The sequence below is a fragment of the Periplaneta americana genome, chromosome 13 (assembly GCF_040183065.1).
Source record: "Periplaneta americana isolate PAMFEO1 chromosome 13, P.americana_PAMFEO1_priV1, whole genome shotgun sequence".
NCBI lineage: Eukaryota > Metazoa > Arthropoda > Insecta > Blattodea > Blattidae > Periplaneta > Periplaneta americana.
In genome coordinates, this window is record NC_091129.1 from 147356870 (window position 1) to 147375659 (window position 18790).

Sequence of the window (18790 nt, forward strand, 5' to 3'; positions counted from 1 at the left end):
AAAGCATAGGGCTGTAGCATCCGACCTGCACCGGCCTTTATCAGTGCGCTTTACGGAAAAATGCCTGGTTTTGTGGTAGGAATATTTCCGCTTGTTATCACAGCAAACATCCGTCCCTCTCTTCATGGTCTCGATTGAAATAAATACTTTCGGTCTTCGGACACTCAGCTTGAAGATGTCGAGTTGGAAAATGTGGTCTGTAACTATCCTCACAATTTTTGGTGTAACTCTTTCGCATTCTGCAACAATGTGTCCACCAGCGGGCGGGTACAAGAACAATCAGGTCAGGAATTTTTTTATACTATTCTGAGTATATCCTAAGTAAATCCATGGTCTCTATTCCAAAACTGCGTCCCTCGTCATTGCATGATGTTACACAGACAATATATTAATTACTCCTTAGACAGAGACGCTACCGGTAACTTCCAAAAATTGAAAATTATTGTTTGAGAATTTCTCGTATTTTCTTAAATATTGGTATACTCTTAATATCACAGTATCTAACTGTATAAAATATACCATTATTAAGCATTAGTAGGATTGGCGATAGCGAAGTGGTATTTGGCGAGGTGAGTCTGAGGATTTCGTAAGGAATTACCTAACATTTGCCTTACAGTTGGGGAAAACCTAGAAACAAAGCCAGTCAGATAATCGATCCAATTGGGTTTCGAACCCTCGACCGAGCACAACCTCGGATATAAATTATAGTAAAGTACCTAGTTTATAACGAAATTTTAAGTACATATCTTGGCAAATAATCAGTAGGACTGAAATTAGAATGTTTAAAACGAATTGTTTCTGCAGATATACACACATAAGTTACCAAGTAGAGGTTTAGAACTAGTGGCAGTAAGTCCTTTAAGCAGAAAGGACCTGTTCATACCTGCGTAATGTTTTGTTATGATTTTTCTGTGCTGGAAGCTGTGAAAGTTAATACTGGAATCGTAACAAAAGGTAGATAACAATAAAATTTTTTATTTAAGAAAATCATTTCTGTTTTAATAATAATAATAATAATAATAATAATAATAATAATAATAATAATAATAATAATTTATTGTACTATTTCATTTGTCATTTTATTATAACTTATAAGGTGTGTTATTCATTTCAAACAATGTTTCAGTTTGTATTAAAATTATTATATTTCATATGTATCATTACTGGACACATTAATTAGATTAGATTAGATTAGATCTTTATTAGCCGAATAGAATTACAAGCATTCATGGCGTCGTCAGTACACAAGAAAAATGACATAACATACATTATAATACAAAAATAGACTTAATTCTAAATAAATTTAACAGTTTAATATGAAGTGACATGCAAAAAAAAAAAAAAAGAGAAAAAAAAAGAAGAAAAAAAAATATATATAGGACAAGCTTGATCTTCAGTCTCCACTGTTCTATCTAGTATCTTCTCTTTTTACTTTTCCCTGTCTTTTCTTCAACTCTGAGTTACCTGAAACATAAATGGTCAAGGGCAGTATCAATAAACGTTAAATTCTAAAATTTTAAATTTAGGTATTCATTTGTGCAAAATGGCATATATGTTAATAAAATGTTCTTTACCTCTTTTTTTAATTTTCTTATGTTAAGTTCTTTGATTTTCTGTGGAAGTTTATTATATAAATTGCTGCCTCTATGTGATATGCTGTTAAGACTTCTGGTAAGCCTGTGGTAATTTAGATGTATGTATGTAATAATAATAATAATAATAATAATAATAATAATAATAATAATAATAATAATAATAATAATATAAAACAATAGTGACCGCAATACCAGTAATAAATTTAAAGACTAACTTACTATGACATGCTTTTCATTTTTCTGAATTTCAAAGTAGCCTATGTCATGCTAGTGTCTAATCAACATAAACGTTATTTATGTACTAGGAATTGTTTAATGAAACTTCAAATCTCACGATTAACTCGAAAACCTTAATCAATGTAAACATTTTGAAAACAAATTTGAAATCGGAGCAATGATTTCTATGAGAATCCGTAGTTCTACAAAACAAAAGTTGTCACTCTGCATATGGAAGTCCGCCAGGCAAAAAATGCGCATTTCTTTAACTCGCGGTAACTCAGAAACAAGTAAATATTTTGAGTAGCAGCCACTTTTAAAAGTAATTTCCATTCTTTCTAAACATTTCTCTCGCTTTGACCTCCCCCCCCTCCATATAACGTGAAAAATAAAAAAGTTTGTCGCTTATCAACTTTTGAGGTTGTCAATGTCTATTTTGAACAGGTCACTTCGAAGTTAGTAATTTTTTTCTCACTTGCCAAAAAAGATTTTGATTCCGAATTTTTTCTAAGCTTTCCTTAGACATACAGTATATCTATGATTCCTAAAAATTACAGTGCAATAGATTGACTCTCATAGGAGCTACGACATGATAATGTTTACCGGTGTGGCAAATAGCATCCTCGTATGCTTGCTGCAAACGGCAACGAAAGAACCAAAATGGCGGATGATTAGTTATATCCAGTATTTATCGAGCCTTAAGAAGTTCATAATGTCATCAGCAGCACACATCTTCCCTCTTTTCCGCCTTCCTCTTAGTCTCTGCATATGATCCACATATTAATGTTGTCTATCATTTGAAATCCTCTTCAGCCCCGAACTCTTCTCCCATTCCTTCCAGTGCATCCTCCTGTAGGCAGTTTCTTTTTAGCCAGTGATCTAGCCAATTTCTTTCCTTTTCCTGATCAGTTTCAGCATTATTCTTTCTTCCACCACTCTTTATAGCACAGTTTCATTTCTTATTGTCTGTCCATTTCACACACACCATTCTTCTCCATATCGACATTTCGAATGCTTCTAGTTCCTTTTCTTCACTTCGTCATAATGTGTCTACCACATAAAGTGACACACTCCACACAAGGCACTTCACTACTCTCTTCCTTAGTTCTTTTTTCCAGAGGTCCGCTGTAGATGCTCCTTTTTCTATTAAAAGCTTCCTTGGCCATTGCTATACTCCTTTTGAATTCCTGGCAGCAACTCATGTTACTCAGGGGCGTATTTTGCGGGCTACCGGCGGTAGCCCAAGGAAATTACAAAAGAAAAAGTTTATAATATAACATAATGTAATAATTTTGTATTATTAGTTTTACCATAGTAATTAAAATTAAAGTAACTGTTAGATATATTTTGTGTAATAATAGGGTCAGCGGTAGCCCAAACCCTTTAACCAGTATACGCCCCTGATGTTACTATTCATAGTACTGGTACACCCCTAATATTTGAAGCTGTCCACTTGTTCCACTGACTCATTTCGAATTCGCAAGTTAATCTTCTCTAGTTTACTTCCGATAACCATCTTGTTTGAATTTATCTTCATCACATACTGCTCACAGCTGTTATTTAATATACAGAATATATTACTTCTAAATTTATTGAACTCTGCCTGTTTGCATTAAGATCCTTATCTTCTATTGGCGATATAAACACCTTTAAAATGTCATACTTTGCATACTTTCATTCTATAAGGAAATATGGATTAATATTCTGGATCAACTCGTCTGAAGCTAAACATACTTTTGTTTTAAAAAAAGCCCTAAGGACAATGACAAGTACCATGTTTAAATGGACATCATGTAAACAGATTTTTAAAAATTTACAAATATTAACCTTACCAATACCTTGTAAGTACATACTTTCTCTCATGATATTTAATTTAAAGTGTATGAACATTTGAGCCCTTCAGAGCAAAAGTGGTGTACCGGTAAGTCAAAATTGGGTAATGAGGTTTAAAGTAAAATTTCTGTAAAATACAGTGCAAAGTAGCAATTAATATGGCCACAGCAGTGGAAGAACAAACATCCTACATAAATATCTACATTTGATGGGACTCTTTAGAGATGCAGTACACAGCTTACATTTTATGTTGATTTGATGCCATATGCTTTCGGTGCTGGACCCCGGACTCATTTCACCGGCATTATCACCCTCATTTCATTCAGACGCTAAATAACCTAGATGTTGATACAGCATCGTAAAATAACCAAATAAAAAAAATTGATGCCATATGTGTCAAATGGATAAGTGCGGAAATTATTTACACCTTCATGAAGAGATCAGATCTCTCTAAGTAAATATGTGAAAATAGAGAGCATAATGGTCCCTCTTTAGAACCTAATTGCGATACCATATGTCCTTCAAAGGGCTTTCAAACTACTGGACACTATTCACTTAATAACAACAAGTTTAGAACTATTAATCAACGCAATAATAGAATTAAATATTGTCCTTTAATGTGTCCTCTTGTGTACATTTGATTTACCAGTACCTCTATTTTCAGTTTCTAGGAGCCAATGAAGCAGGTTTTGGAGTGTGTGGCTGGAACAACAGAACGTATGTAGTAATCTGCATGAGATTTTAGTGAATGCGTCCATCATCATTATTTTACGAGTTTTACTAATTTGAGTATGTTTCAACAGGTTTACCGCCCCAGACTATAACATGAAGAATGGCTTCACAAAGCAGGTGAGTTCAGATCATAAATTAGTATAAACATTTCTATTTCATAACGACTGTACACTGACCACAATTTGTCTTACCTTTCACCTACAACTGAAATTTTCACAAGCTCAGTGTTTCTCTTTGAGATCGATATGATACAAGAAAAAACGATCATCTATTAAAGCTTACTTCATTGCATGGCGACACTGGAAACTGTGGAACATTTATTTTAATATTTTTATCCTTTTTTTCACTTACACTATATTATCTGTCAAGTTAGCTTTGTGGCAGCGCGTCTTTCTCCAGACTAGCCGACCTGGGTTCTATTTCCTGTGGGATTAGAAATTTTCCTCACTGAAAAATGATTGCACAATAAGCATTGATTTTAATGTCTTTATATGCAACTTGCTTTTCTCAATAATCCACAGTGAGTTCATGTGGGAGAACAATTTTTCAGCATTTGCATTTGTACAAAGATGAACATAATGAACTCTATCACTTTTTTTTTAAATTTGGGAGCTTGTCATCAACACTTTTGAACAGATGCAGCAGACTTCTTCTACATGTTTTAATTTAAGAATTTTCTTTAATTTATTATCTTCTTTGGAATTTAGAATATTTTTTACAAACAATTAAGATTCAACAACGTTTGATCTGGTAACAGTTTGCTTCATAGTATGAACTGTTGTAAGAATAACTGTATACATTCAGAGTCACCGACAGTGATGAGATTGATATTTATAATAAAATAGCAGTTTATATTCCCATTTTCGTTTCTCCATTCACTAATTTTTAAATACGGGACAAAAATATGTCTCGAAGACCTCTTTTGGCACAACGGGACACATTAGTAAAAAAGAGGACATTTTCGTTTTTACAAGATGTATGGAACCCATGTTACTGAAGGTAATGAACTTCACCTGATAGGTGCATATTTGGGGCTGAGGGATGAAGTTACAGGAGAATGGAGAAAGTTACACAAAGCAAAACTGTATGCATTGTATTCATGTAACATAAATAGGAACATTAAATTCAGACGTTTAAGATGGGCAAGGCATGTAGCACATATGGATGAATCCAGAAATGTGTATAGAGTTTTAGTTGGGAGGCCTGAGGGGAAAAAGACCTTTTGAGATGTCAAGACGTAGATGGGAGGATAATATTAAAATGGATTTCAGGGAGTTGGGATGTAATGCAAGGGACTGGATTAATCTTGCTCAGGATAGGGACCGATGGTGGGCTTATGTCAGAGTGGTAATGAACCTCCAGGTTCTCTAAAAGCCATTCGTAAGTAAATGGAATTCAACTCTGTCAAGAGAGCAGAATTCCAGAAAGATATTAAATGACCTTATATGGAAGCACTGGAAAACAACAATTATTGCAGACTGTAGGAATTTTGCTCAAAGTTTCTAGACCTACTGTAAGCTTAAAAAATTCTCCTTACAGACGACAAAATGCATTATCGAACATAAATTATTATTCATCTGAAGATGGCTACCACTAAGCTGAAACTAGTTAACTAGGTATTTACAAACTTAGTTTACATTTAACACATGAAAGTGATTATCATAAATATATTCTGGGTGATTCCAGAACATAACATACACATTCCAGCAAATCATTCCAAAAATGATCCTCCATACATTCTTAAGTTAGATTCCATGGAACTACTCTGCAGCACATATAAGGATCACCTTCAAATTTATACAGATGGATCTCTAAATCCTAATAATGGGACATCAGGAGCAGGGTATTATATTCCAAAATATCAAGAAAGTTATTTCATACCATGTTCATCCTCTTCCAGTCTTGACACTGAATTGCTAGCTATTGATGCTGCTCTTCAGTGTGCTACTCAAATTTCTGAAAAATCTATTTGCATACTTACTGACTCCAAGGGGGCTATATTTAATATAATTAAATATGTACCAAACCTATATGCACATAGAATTATTCCAATTCAGAAACAACTAAGTAAACTAAAAGAACTCCAAAAGGAAATAACATTTCAATGGATACCTAGTCATTGTGGTAAGTTATACCTGGAAACGAGAAAGTCGATAATATTGCAAAACAGGCAACATATTTGCACCCAAGACCTCTTCAAGTGATATCTCTATCCAATGCTTTTGCTTCAGTAAAGTCTCATTTTACAAACCTATGGATCAACAATTGGCTCTCTTCTGACAAAGGAAAAATTTTACAGTCTGTACAAAAGAAACCAAATGACCTGGAAATGTACAAAAACTTGCCCAGACATTTTTAACAAGAGCCAGAACAGGTCACATTGTCACTCAATTGTACGTACACTGATTTCACCTTTCTGATAATCAAACTTGTATGTGGTGTAATAATCATGATGAAGATCTGGAACACATTCTTCTATAATGTCCATTCATAAACCACAAAAGAAGTAAATTAAAATCATCAGTACCAGTTGCAGAAGACACAGCCCTGCAGTATATATTGACTACACCCCACCTCTGGCTACTAGCAACAGGCATCTATAATGAACACCGATCAAAATACCCCTCATTTCTCGTGAAAAACAACTGAATAGACTACAGTGGCCTATAGTAGACTTTATGTTGTCAGCAAACAGCTGGATACATTAAGAAGATTGATTGATAAATATATTCCTAACATAAATTATTATTAAGCTTTCTACAGATTCAATCTGTCTAGCTATTTGCAAAATGTTATGCTCTGATTCTGCAGACGCGGTATGTGATTCGTGAAGCTGTATGCTGCCTTGGCTATGTAAGCAACGGAACAGATAGGTGTGTTGCCCAATGTATTGGTGGCTGTACAAGTACCGGTAGTTACTGTGCTGCTCCCAACACCTGCCAATGCTACCCAGGTTACGTCAGAGATAGCAAGGGTGTCTGCGTGCTGGCCTGTCCTTGTGGTTGCCCTAATGGCATCTGCATGGGGTCGAAATGCGTGTGCCAGCCTGGCTATGCACTTGACTCGAGTGGGAAGGTGTGCGAATTCACCTGTCCAGGTGGATGTCTCCATGGAAAATGCACAGGTCCTCTCACTTGTACATGTGACAAGGGATACGTCAAGGATAAAGCAGGCAAATGCTTGCCTACGTGTGCAGGAGGATGTGTGCATGGAGATTGCTCTGCTCCAAACTTTTGCTCCTGCCACAAGGGCTACACGAAGCAGAGTCCCGGATCCAACATCTGCAAGCCACATTGCCCTAAAGGTTGTGGAAGTAACGAGCAATGTTCAGCTCCAGATACGTGTTCCTGCCTGCCAGGTTAGTGTTCATTCATCAGGGCTCAGTATTGTATTTCTTTCTTCTTCCTCTTCCGCTCTTCTTGCTATGCACATTTTGTCTGTTCCTATTTCACAGGCCTTACAGTAATTGAAGGGGTGGATGGAAGACTGGCGTAATTCAAAAAGGTTTGTTTTGAGATAAAGAAGAAAAACTATCTGTAAGCCACACATACTGTACTACGACTGAAATAAATTTGTAGGTTGCAGATACATGTAAAACTTGTATGTGTGTGTGTGTGTATTGGGTTAATTTTACGACACTGTATCAACATCTCAGGTTATTTAGCGTCTGAATAAAATGAAGGTGATAATGCTGGTGAAATGAGTCCGGGGTCCAGCACCGAAAGTTATCCAGCATTTGCTCGTATTGGGTTGAGTGAAAAACCCCGGAAAAAACCTAAACCAGGTAACTTGCCCCAACTGGGATTCGAACCTGGGCCACCTGGTTTCGCGGCCAGACGCGCTGACCTATAACCCACAGGTGTGGACTATATATATATATATATATATATATATATATATATAAAATTTATTTTAATAGGTTATTTTACGACGCTTTATCAACAGCTTAGGTTATTTAGCGTCTGAATGAGATGAAGGTGATAATGCCGGTGAAATGAGTACAGGGTCCAGCACCGAAAGTTACCCAGCATTTACTCATCTTGGGTTGAGGGAAAACCCCGGAAAAAACCTTAACCAAGTAACTTGCCCCGACCGGGAATCGAACCCGGGCCACCTGGTTTCGCTGCCAGACGCACTGACCGTTACTCCACAGGTGTGGACTATATATATATATGATCCTATGTCTTCGTTTATAAAATGGCTCTGTCTAACAAAAGGCGAAGTTTCACAATAGAAAATGTTATGTTTTATTTAACAATGCTCGCAACTGCAGAGGTTATATCAGCGTCGCCGGGTGTGCCGGAATTTTGTCCCGCAGGAGTTCTTTTACATGCCAGTAAATCTACTGACATGAGCCTGTCGCATTTAAGCACACTTAAATGCCATCGACCTGGCCCGGGATCGAACCTGCAACCTTGGGCATAGAAGGCCAGCACTATACCAACTTGCCAACCAGGTCGACTTTCACAATAGAAAATTAGAGAAAAACGTTATATATTGCAATGCCAATTATGAATAATGTGTTAATTGTAAATTCATTAATTTAATTGTAATATGAGCACTTATGTATTAGCAGTCTTAGAGCAATGAGGCTGATCAATTCATTAAAAATTACATACCGGTGTTCATAATTTAAGATGTAACAAAAATAAAATATCTAACCACAATATTTTTTTACTGTTTTTGTATACTGTATACTGTAATGCTTAATACTCACTAATTAATGGCATTTTTAAAGTTACTATAGTTTGTGTGGATAGAAATTACATTTTAGCTGCTTGAAATTGTATTTTAAGTGCCTAAATCTATGTTTTTTGGTGCCTATTTTGATAAATTTAGGGCCTATTTAGGTGCTCAAAAATCCGAGGTCTACTAGTAACTCTTTTACATAAATTCTAATTAAGAGGGTTCCAGCTATACGCAGATACAGGCACAGAACAACTATGAAATGTGTGAGTACTGTTACTATACTGTATTAATAAAAATTCTAACATGGATCTCTAGAACGATCTTGAATTATGAAACCTCGATTACAAGGACGTCCCATGAGGAGATGGGTCGAAAACTTTTACAGATCGTAAGTTCTTATAGGACTATAATCTGTTAAGAGGATAACGATGATGATGATGATGATGATGAATACAAATTCTATCTGTCCTGCTTTTCTACCAAAGTTATACTGCACGTTTTGTAAGTAGATTGATGGTCATTATTCGTACATGATTGCTTTTAGGCTGTTGTAAAGCTTAAAAATGACACTGTATACAATTTTAATATTTAATATTACAATGTCCATGCTGAATCTTTCGTACACTACTTTTAACACTTGAATATAAATAATTGATTAAATGGCGATCTTACTCGTGTTAATTATGTAAGCATGTGCGGCTTACAGCTGTTTCGGTGCTATTCGACACCATCCTCAGAGCCTACTAGATCTCAGCGCTATCCCAACTTCGCTGCCTATTGTGTGGGTGCGTTCGTGTGATGAAGAGTTGTGTCAAATAGTGTGTGTGTGTGTTCTCAAATTGATCTGTATGTTGAGAATTTGATTGGGGTGTGTTTTAGTGTGTCTGTATATTTCATACTGTTCTAGTGTGTTGAGTTTTTGGTTTTTGGGTTATATGTGTAGGATTTCCATGTCTGTATTTATGTTATTGTATGTGTGGTTGGCATTAGTTGTGTGTTCGGCATATGTAGATGTATTGTGTCCTCTGGTTATTCCAAACAGACGCGATACAGAATGCGTTACGATAGCGTTAAGATTTCGCGATAACCCAATATCGCACTATCGCAAAGAGGTACCCAAACTGGCACGTCCGCGATATACGATATCCTAACGTCCCCAGCCAATCAGATTATCGTAATGGGTGACCACTTACGCGGATTTTAGTTGTCCAACCACAGCCGCAAAGACCACTTACCTTCAGCAGGTGTATATCACTTGTGCTCACAGATTGCGATTTCGGATTGCTTGTAAATGAACGTGGAATTTTTTATTGAGTTCATAAAGGAAAGTCCGTGGCTTTATGATTATCGGAACACATCGTACAAAGACAGCAGGGAAAAGGAGAAGAAATTGAAGGAGATAGCTACAAAGTTAGTTGTAAACAATAAGTGCAATTATTTATTTATAATTTAATGTCATACTGGCTTGTAGATTTATGCAGGGTTTAAGCTAGAAAATAAATAATTGTCGCAAAAATTCACAAATGAAAAAATATATTTGTGCAAATTGTGAAATGCTCGTGCAATATTATAAATAATTGTGCAGAAAGATAAAATGAATAAAGGATGTAGAAACAAAAAGTTATGTAATTTGTTTGTTGCAGTTTTATTACTTCCAATACATCTTATCACACTGTAGATATACTTATGTAAATAAATCATTACAGGTAGGTATGTTTAGAATAATTTTCTACAGAATTTACATCACATTAAATATGTTATTTTATGGGAACTCTAAACATTGAAATTCATTACTAGTAGACCCTTCAAGATTTATTGTTAGCAGAGTGCTAATTCTTTTATTGAAAGGCGGTTTCTAATTTCAGTTTTTACAAAATTCATGCAACTAAATGCTCGCTCACAATTTACAGAATGGAGTGAAAAATGAATATAATCTAAATTTAACAGAAGAAATACTGAAATCAGAAGTAAACACTGAAATACTAAAACAATTGTCTTTAGAGACAATTAATATTAGATACACTCCACAAAACTGGCTTCATTTATACACCGACGGATCCTTGATCTCCAGAGAACAAGGTGCCGGTGCAGGTGTTACGTGCTGTCTCTTCTCACTTTATAGATCTCTTGGGTATGGAACAACAAGTTTTGATGGAGAAATCATTGCAATAAGTGAAAGTCTCAGGAATCTTCTATGCCACATCAGTAAATTTAGGAATGCAGTTATATTGTCAGACTCCAAAGCAGCTATTCTATCAATAGTCTCTAAATACACACCTTCATCTCAAACAGCAGAAATAACTAAAATGCTCTCTCAATTAATATCACTCAATAAAAGAATTGTATTCCAATGGATACCATCCCATTGTGGAATCCTGGGAAACGAGAATGCGGATGCTTTAGCAAAGAAGGGCAGCACTGCTACTTACAGACCTGTTACTAAATCTACGTATTACTCTGTAAAAAGATTTATTATATCTACATACTTAGACTTCAACAAACAAAATTTGATAACACAATCCCAAGGGAAAAAATGGAACTCTCTGCATCAAAATCCACAGTTAATTCCCGATTTACCACGAAAATCGTCTGTAGCTGCGTTTAGATTGGCAACAGGCCATGATTGTTTGGCCAAACACCTGCATAGAATTGGAATATATCAGTCCCCTAACTTCCATTGTGCAACTCAAACCAAGAAATGGATTCGGAACACCTCAAAATCTGTGCTTCAGTGGCTGGTCATGATAATATCCTTGAAAAATATTGGAGTGCAAGAGGTCAAATGACTTTATTGTCAAATGCCTGGCATTAGAAAACAACAACAACAATTTACAGAATGCGATGGAATTATATAAATCAATTAGAAGAAATTGTTCACTTAACTTACATGAATTGCACCAACTCTTTGAAATCAATTCCTGAACATTGCTCAATACCTTTTTGAACATTGCCCATGCCATTACCATTTCATTTAAATTCAGATTAATTCAAACACATCTCTGATTTCATTTTCTCCATTACCATCTTCGTTTCTGAACTCCAATGTGGTTGTCGCATTTTTGCACATTTACATTCGAAGTTTGTTACATTTTTTACAAGTGGAGTAGCAAAATGCGACTGTGGCTTAAACCCTGAATTTACGCCTACAGCAGTTTCATTTTTAAGCCGCTCGACTAAAGTAGGCAGGAAATTTTCCAGCTAAAAGCACAATGGAATGTTTCTCCAAATATGAGAAGTAAGATGACCCAGCGTTATCAGGACACTTGATGGTGATGTGTTTCCCATCTATGGCGCCTACATGGTTTGGAAGAAAACCAGATTTTTCTTCAAACCGTTCCCATAGTCGTCGTGAAGTCACTGGCATGAATTGAGATCTCATGTTTTCTCATATAGCTGCACAAACTTCCATCACAATTGCACTAATGGTTGAAAACCAACCCTAAAACTATGGCCTGTTGGTGTACAAACTATCTCCAGTCACTAAAAATCTGAAAGAAGAAGAAAACCACATTAACACTGTGATAGGACAAAATCAAACCTAAATAATTGGTACCTTTTGTTACTTTCAGCCGATGCTGTGAAAAAAAGATGGAAAAACATGAGAGATTTTTTTTTTTTATTTAGAGCAAAAAATCGCTGACAATGAAGATCACGATGAAACACAATATGATTTTCTCCAAAGAAATTCTTTGCTGATTTAAATTAGGCTAACTTATATTTTTCATATTTATATTACCGGTTTAAAATGTAGGCCTAAGCATTGAAACTGTTCACACTCCACAGATTTGTTTTTCAGAGTTTCAGATGTAATTAAATTTCATTTTCTGCTTAATTCTTGTAAATTCAGGAAGTATACTTCATATGTTATTCTTTTTATAGAAAGTCAGTATTAAATTTAAATATTTTTATGACTGGTAACTGATTTGGGCCGTTAAGCTAAATTAAATATTTCTTACATACATTACTGTTTTTTTGCTTACGTTATTGTGATTGCAAGTCATTGTTCGGGCTACACCAATTAATATGGTTCTTCGTTATGTCTTCCGTTACTTTACCCAGAATCTCGTCAAAACATTGAGCTGTCATACTGAAATATATATAAAAATGTTTTTCATTTCTAATTAGTAGTGGAACTAAGGTATAAAATTCGTCATTTTCTTCTCTTCTGGCATTTATCTCGTGAATCCACAACCTCTTGCAACAAAAAGAGCAAATTAAAAAAATAATGTTTACAATTGGGTAGGCGTACTTATTTATTTCACATTTTTGGCAAAGAAAAGCTTAAATCATCACTTTATACCTTTTTATATTGTTTATCTTAACCATACATGACTACCATGGACTTACCTGCGCCTGCTTTGCCTCAGACGATTCTCATCCAAGAAAGAGAAGCTCCTCTTCCTTTGAAGATGAATACATAAATGACACACTTCAGCCCAGCATCAAAATAAACGCGTGGCGTTTGCACGATCTACATCCGCGGGAGAATCGAACGCAAAATCGCCATGTTCTACTTGCTGTGATAATAACGCATATTGCGATAATCGCGTGTGTGAACACAAACATTGAACGTAATGAAAACATTTATCGCAAAATCGTAACGCTATCGTAACGCATTCCGTATCGCGTCTGTTTGGGGGAGTCTAATGTGTTCTTTGTATCGAGTTTGGAATGATCTGCCTGTCTGTCCAATGTAGAAACTGTCGCAACTATTGCATGTAATTTTGTATATGCCTGTGTGGTTGTATTTATTTGTTTGTGTTATTTATGTGTTGAGATGTCTTTGTAGTATTTTCTGTTCTGTATGCTATGTTGTATTTCTGTTTTCTGAATGAGGATGCGATCTTGTGTGTGTTTTTGTTTTCGTATGTTAGTGTGATGTATTTCTTGTGTTTTGGTGTTTGTTGAGTTTTTGTTTTGTCTTCTTTATGATGTCTATTATGTTTGGGTTGTAACCATTTTCTTGTGCTATGTATTTGACTATGTTCACTTATTCATTGTAGTGTTCTTGGCTCATGGGTATGTTGAGTAATCTGTGTACCATTGTTCTGAATGCAGCATGTTTGTGTTGTGTGGAGTGATTAGATGTGTTGTGTATGTGTGATGGTGATCTGTATATAATGTATAGAAACTTCATACCTTGTATATAACTCGAATAGTTTAAATTTTTCTACACGCTATGTTACAGGCTACAAGAAGACATTGCTTACTAGGAAGTGTGTGCCCACCTGTTCCAAGCCGTGCGTGAATGGAGAATGCTCGGCACCAAATAAGTGTACATGCAATAAAGGATTCATCTTGAATGGTGACAAATGCATACCACATTGTCCTGACGGATGCAAGAATGGGAACTGCACAGCTCCAGGCACCTGCAAATGTAACAAAGGCTACAACCTCGTAGGAAAAACCTGCCTGCCCTACTGCAAGGGTGGGTGTAAAAATGGGGACTGTATGGCACCCGACACTTGCAAGTGTCAGAAAGGGTACATACTCAACGGAGGCACATGCATGCCCCACTGCGCCGGGGGTTGTGTGAATGCGAAATGTGTTGCCCCCAACACCTGCTCCTGCCTTCCTGGCTATGGGCGTGGGGCAGCTCCTAATCTCTGCGTACCGATCTGTAAGGGTGGGTGCCAGTATGGCACATGCTCGGCTCCTGATGTATGCACATGCCATAGCGGATATATCCGTGTGGGTGATGTGTGCATGCCTCACTGTCCTGGTGGATGTACAAATGCAGTATGTACTGCGCCCAATATCTGCTCCTGCATAAATGGCTTCAAAAAGGATGCAGGAGGTCGATGTATGCCACAGTGTACACCAGCCTGCGTGAATGGAATATGCACTGCACCAAATAAATGCATCTGCAATGTTGGCTATGTCAAGAATCAGTCCGTGATAACAGGCCATGTCTGTATAAAAGACTACACCAAAGGTTGAGTCACTTGCAATATGACATATTGTCGGACCATCGGATCTGTGCCCCTTCAGCGCTGTCGTTGTTCTTGGAAAAGTTAACGCCTGTACTCATTCCATTCCACCCGCTTTCCTCCCACCATGTTAAACAGCAGGCCACGAACCTTGCCAAATAGGGATGTTGCCAAACTTCCGTCAAACAGTGTCATAAATGACTGATCCCCCATGCTACAATATTATTTCTTTCAATCAAAGTACATCTTTTATTTCTACATTTTTTTAAACCTAAATCCCATGTCTCGAATCACTTTCCGTAGTTTTTCTCTCCAACCTTGGAAATTATTGCTTCTCTCGCAAGCTTCAGTAATTTCTTCAATGTTGAAACTTCTTTCTGAACGGTATAAAATTCTTGTATCTTTCTTCTTAAAATACATCGGTTCATATCATCTACAATAATTAGAAGTTCCCTTGGTCTGTTCTTCTCTGGTGATTCTAGCTTTTCATCTCCTGCACAGACTCCCTCTCTCCTGATTTTTTTTTTACTAGGAGTTCTGACCTGTCTATATAAATTACATAAAATGTTGTATTACTAGTATTAGTTAAGTAATTTTAATACATAATCAATTGAAGTAAAATAAGCTTCACCTGTGATATCAGTTGCTCTTTTCGTTGCCTGATTTATAGGAAACAGATATTGACCTGTTTGTTTCTCTTTATCGCAAAATGCTATTACGTACTTGCTTAATAATATTTCTTTCGCCATTCCGTGCTACAGTATTCATGTTGAGTTGACAACACTGGACTGCAAATGCAAATATTGTAAACTGTCCCGCAAGAAGGCCAAAATTGTGAGTAGTGGGGGACAGAAAGGGAGAGAGAGAGGAATGCAGGGAGAGAAATGAATTACCGAGGCTGAGAAGGAATTAGGGTTCAGTTTGCATATCTTATGGGGGCACAGATCCGATGGTCCGACTATACCTATCGCCCATCTAATATTGATGTGTGGATTTTGAGTTAAATCTAACAGTAAAAATGGGGGTGGGGGGGGGGGAACATAATTCAAAATTGAAAAGAAATAACATCCAGTAACAATGAAACAGATTACTGTTAAACAAGTTGTAAATGTTACGTGTTAGCAGAAATTATTGATATCGTAAAATGGGGTGACTTGATACGTTTTGTAAATTGATGTTTCGGAACCGAAACATCAACCTACAGAATGTATAAAGTCCCTCCAGCATATCTAATCATCCCATTTTATATGCTGGGAGACTTGATACTTTTTGTAGGTTGATATTTCGTTTCGAAACATCAACCTACAAAACGTATCAAGTCACCCTGTTTTACGGTAGTTATTTCCCAATGTTTAATGTTTAGTGATCTGAAAAAACTATATTTTGCTGTTACTGTAACCAGTGCTTTTTTTCTGGAGAAAAAGGTGGTAGAATTCTGTGTAGAATATATTATAGCAGATGGGGAGATGATTAGGTCTACTATCCAGTGCACGGGAATTTTTGTCGTTTTTAACCTCCTTTTCGTCCAACTTTAAGACTTTGAAGGCCTAAGTGAAGTTCAAAGAAAAATTAGGTTTAAAACTTAATTATTAACTCATCTTGGTTCCATGATGAAAAATAGAACAAAAAGGTGCCGGAAGACTGTTCCAGCACTTTCCACCAGAAATAAAGCACTGAGTGTGACCTTTTTATTCAAAATGGTATTGTTGTGAGAAACTTTGTCTTTATTGTCATTTAATGTTTTTAAAATATGATAAAGTCATAAAATCATCATCACTATCAAGAATTACACCTGTTGACATGTTACAGTTATCGATACAAATTATTTAAACTGCTTGTGAATAAAATTGCATTTTAAAATTACATTATACAGAGTGAGCTAAAAACACCTGACGGTTTTTGAACTTCTATTACCACCATGTCCTCTGAGTGGCGCTGCTGTAGTGACTGTCACAATGTTCAATACTATCTGCAATTTAGTTGAGATGGAGCATTGGTCTGCTAAACAGTGAAATGCTGCGGTAAAATTGTTTATTAAAAAAATAAAAGGACGGGAGTCCATTACAGTTACACAGGTGATTTCTAACTGCAGTTTAATACGCTCAATTTCTTGTTAGAACCTGGTTCACAATAAACCGGAAACAGAAAGATGGGACATGACAGTTAAGCGGCCGAGCTTGGAACTACAGTGCCATGTTGCCAATATGGATTACCACGCTGCCAGCTGATGGAAGGTAGCAATTGTCATTAAGATGGCTGACATTGAAACATTAATTGACAATTGACGCTAAGGTAAGAACACAATACAAAAATCGACAGAGAATCAAAGACGAAACATACCAATGCTGACATTGTATGCACAATAAATGTCGCCAAGAGAGTATTAAGCACTCGCCATGTGCGAACTGGAAATTTGGCAACTCAACCGTTGTTACCATAGCAACAGGCCTACCATGCTACGTGACATTCAGTTGTTTTTCCGATCGCAACGCTCCTGTCATGTCCCATCTTTCAAAAAAACAAGTATAGAACAGGAACGAAAAAATTTTTAAACTAAATATATTTAAATGTGAACATTCACCATTAACGAGAAAGTTGCCGGAGCTCAGAAACGGAAATATGAGTTGATGAAGCCATGCTTTGTAATCCAAAGAGGCCAGCTCAATGACATGGTGTCACCTTCATTTACATGACAATAATGTTTGTTGAATACTGCACAAAGATTTAAACTTCCATACTGTTACAAGATTCAAGTGACATAGGAACTTAGAGAGCAAGACAAAGTGAACTGACTTGTTTTCTAATGTATTTTTGAACTTGATGAATAACAATTGGAACACAATGAACATGTTGCTGATGTCACACAAAGCACACTTCCATATTTGTAGTTATGTTAACAACGAGAATAATTATCAATATTGGGCACCAAAACACCTTCAAGAATTGCATCAACATCCCTTACACAGTAAAAAGGCAATGATATGGTGTGGAATTTCTTTGGATGACATCACTGGTCCTTATTTCTTTCATAATGGGGAAAAACAGTCACTGTAAATTCTCTGCGATATAAATTAGTGCTGGAAGCTTTCCTACAGAATGCCTTAGGTCCTCATCAACGTGATTGGTGGTTTGAACAAAATGGAGCAACCACTCACACAGCTAATATCACCATGGCCATCCTCAGAAGGTTGTTTCAAGAGGGAATTATTTTACGTTTTGGAAACATAAATTGGCCTGCCTGCTCACCTGATATCTTTCCCGACTATTTCCTTTGTGGCTACCTCAAAATCAAAGTTTATAAAATGGCCTCGTAGCCTTCTTCAGTTAAAAGAAAGAATTCGAAAGTATAGTGAAGGATTTCCTAAAGAAATGCTTCAACATGTAATGATGTCCTTATCTTTTCGACTGCAGAAATGTATTAAACAGAAAGGAGATAATTCACCAAGTGTTATAATAAAAAAAATATATTATCACATGAATTTCCAAAGACACTACAATAAATACATGTTATAATACTTCGCATTATTAAATTTATGTTTCTTGGTAAAAACCATCAGGTGTTTTTGTCAATGATGTTATAACATCATTCCAGTGTTTTAACTTTAAAGAGTAATTTCTGAAAGTGAGAAATGTAAAGAATATATTATCACTGCTTTATCACACAGAACAGAAAGCCTTATATTTGTCTATTGCTTTGAATAAACTGATTTGTTTTATCACAACCGATTTCATTTACATTCTAATTTATTCATGTCCATCCACAATTATCTTCTGGATGTTTTGAATACCACGTGA

The 18790-nt window shown here is 36.1% G+C and overlaps 1 protein-coding gene across 1 annotated transcript; it reads left to right on the forward strand.

The window, feature by feature from the left end:
- The first annotated feature begins 103 nt into the window (after window positions 1-103).
- On the forward strand, window positions 104-18721 carry LOC138712536 (von Willebrand factor D and EGF domain-containing protein-like). The gene is made up of 5 exons (XM_069844442.1): window positions 104-283; window positions 4309-4361; window positions 4448-4493; window positions 7188-7734; window positions 14254-18721. The coding sequence occupies exons 1-5, from the start codon at window positions 125-127 to the stop codon at window positions 15003-15005; spliced, it is 1557 nt and encodes a 518-aa protein (XP_069700543.1). The 5' UTR covers window positions 104-124; the 3' UTR covers window positions 15006-18721.
- The last annotated feature ends 69 nt before the right edge of the window (window positions 18722-18790 follow it).

Coding starts and splice junctions, on each gene's coding strand:
- LOC138712536 (XM_069844442.1), top strand. CDS start 125: ATGGTCTCGATTGAAATAAATACTTTCGGTCTTCGGACACTCAGCTTG. Junction 4,494..7,187: donor AGAATGGCTTCACAAAGCAG/GTGAGTTCAGAT, acceptor CTGATTCTGCAG/ACGCGGTATGTGATTCGTGA. Junction 7,735..14,253: donor TACGTGTTCCTGCCTGCCAG/GTTAGTGTTCAT, acceptor GCTATGTTACAG/GCTACAAGAAGACATTGCTT.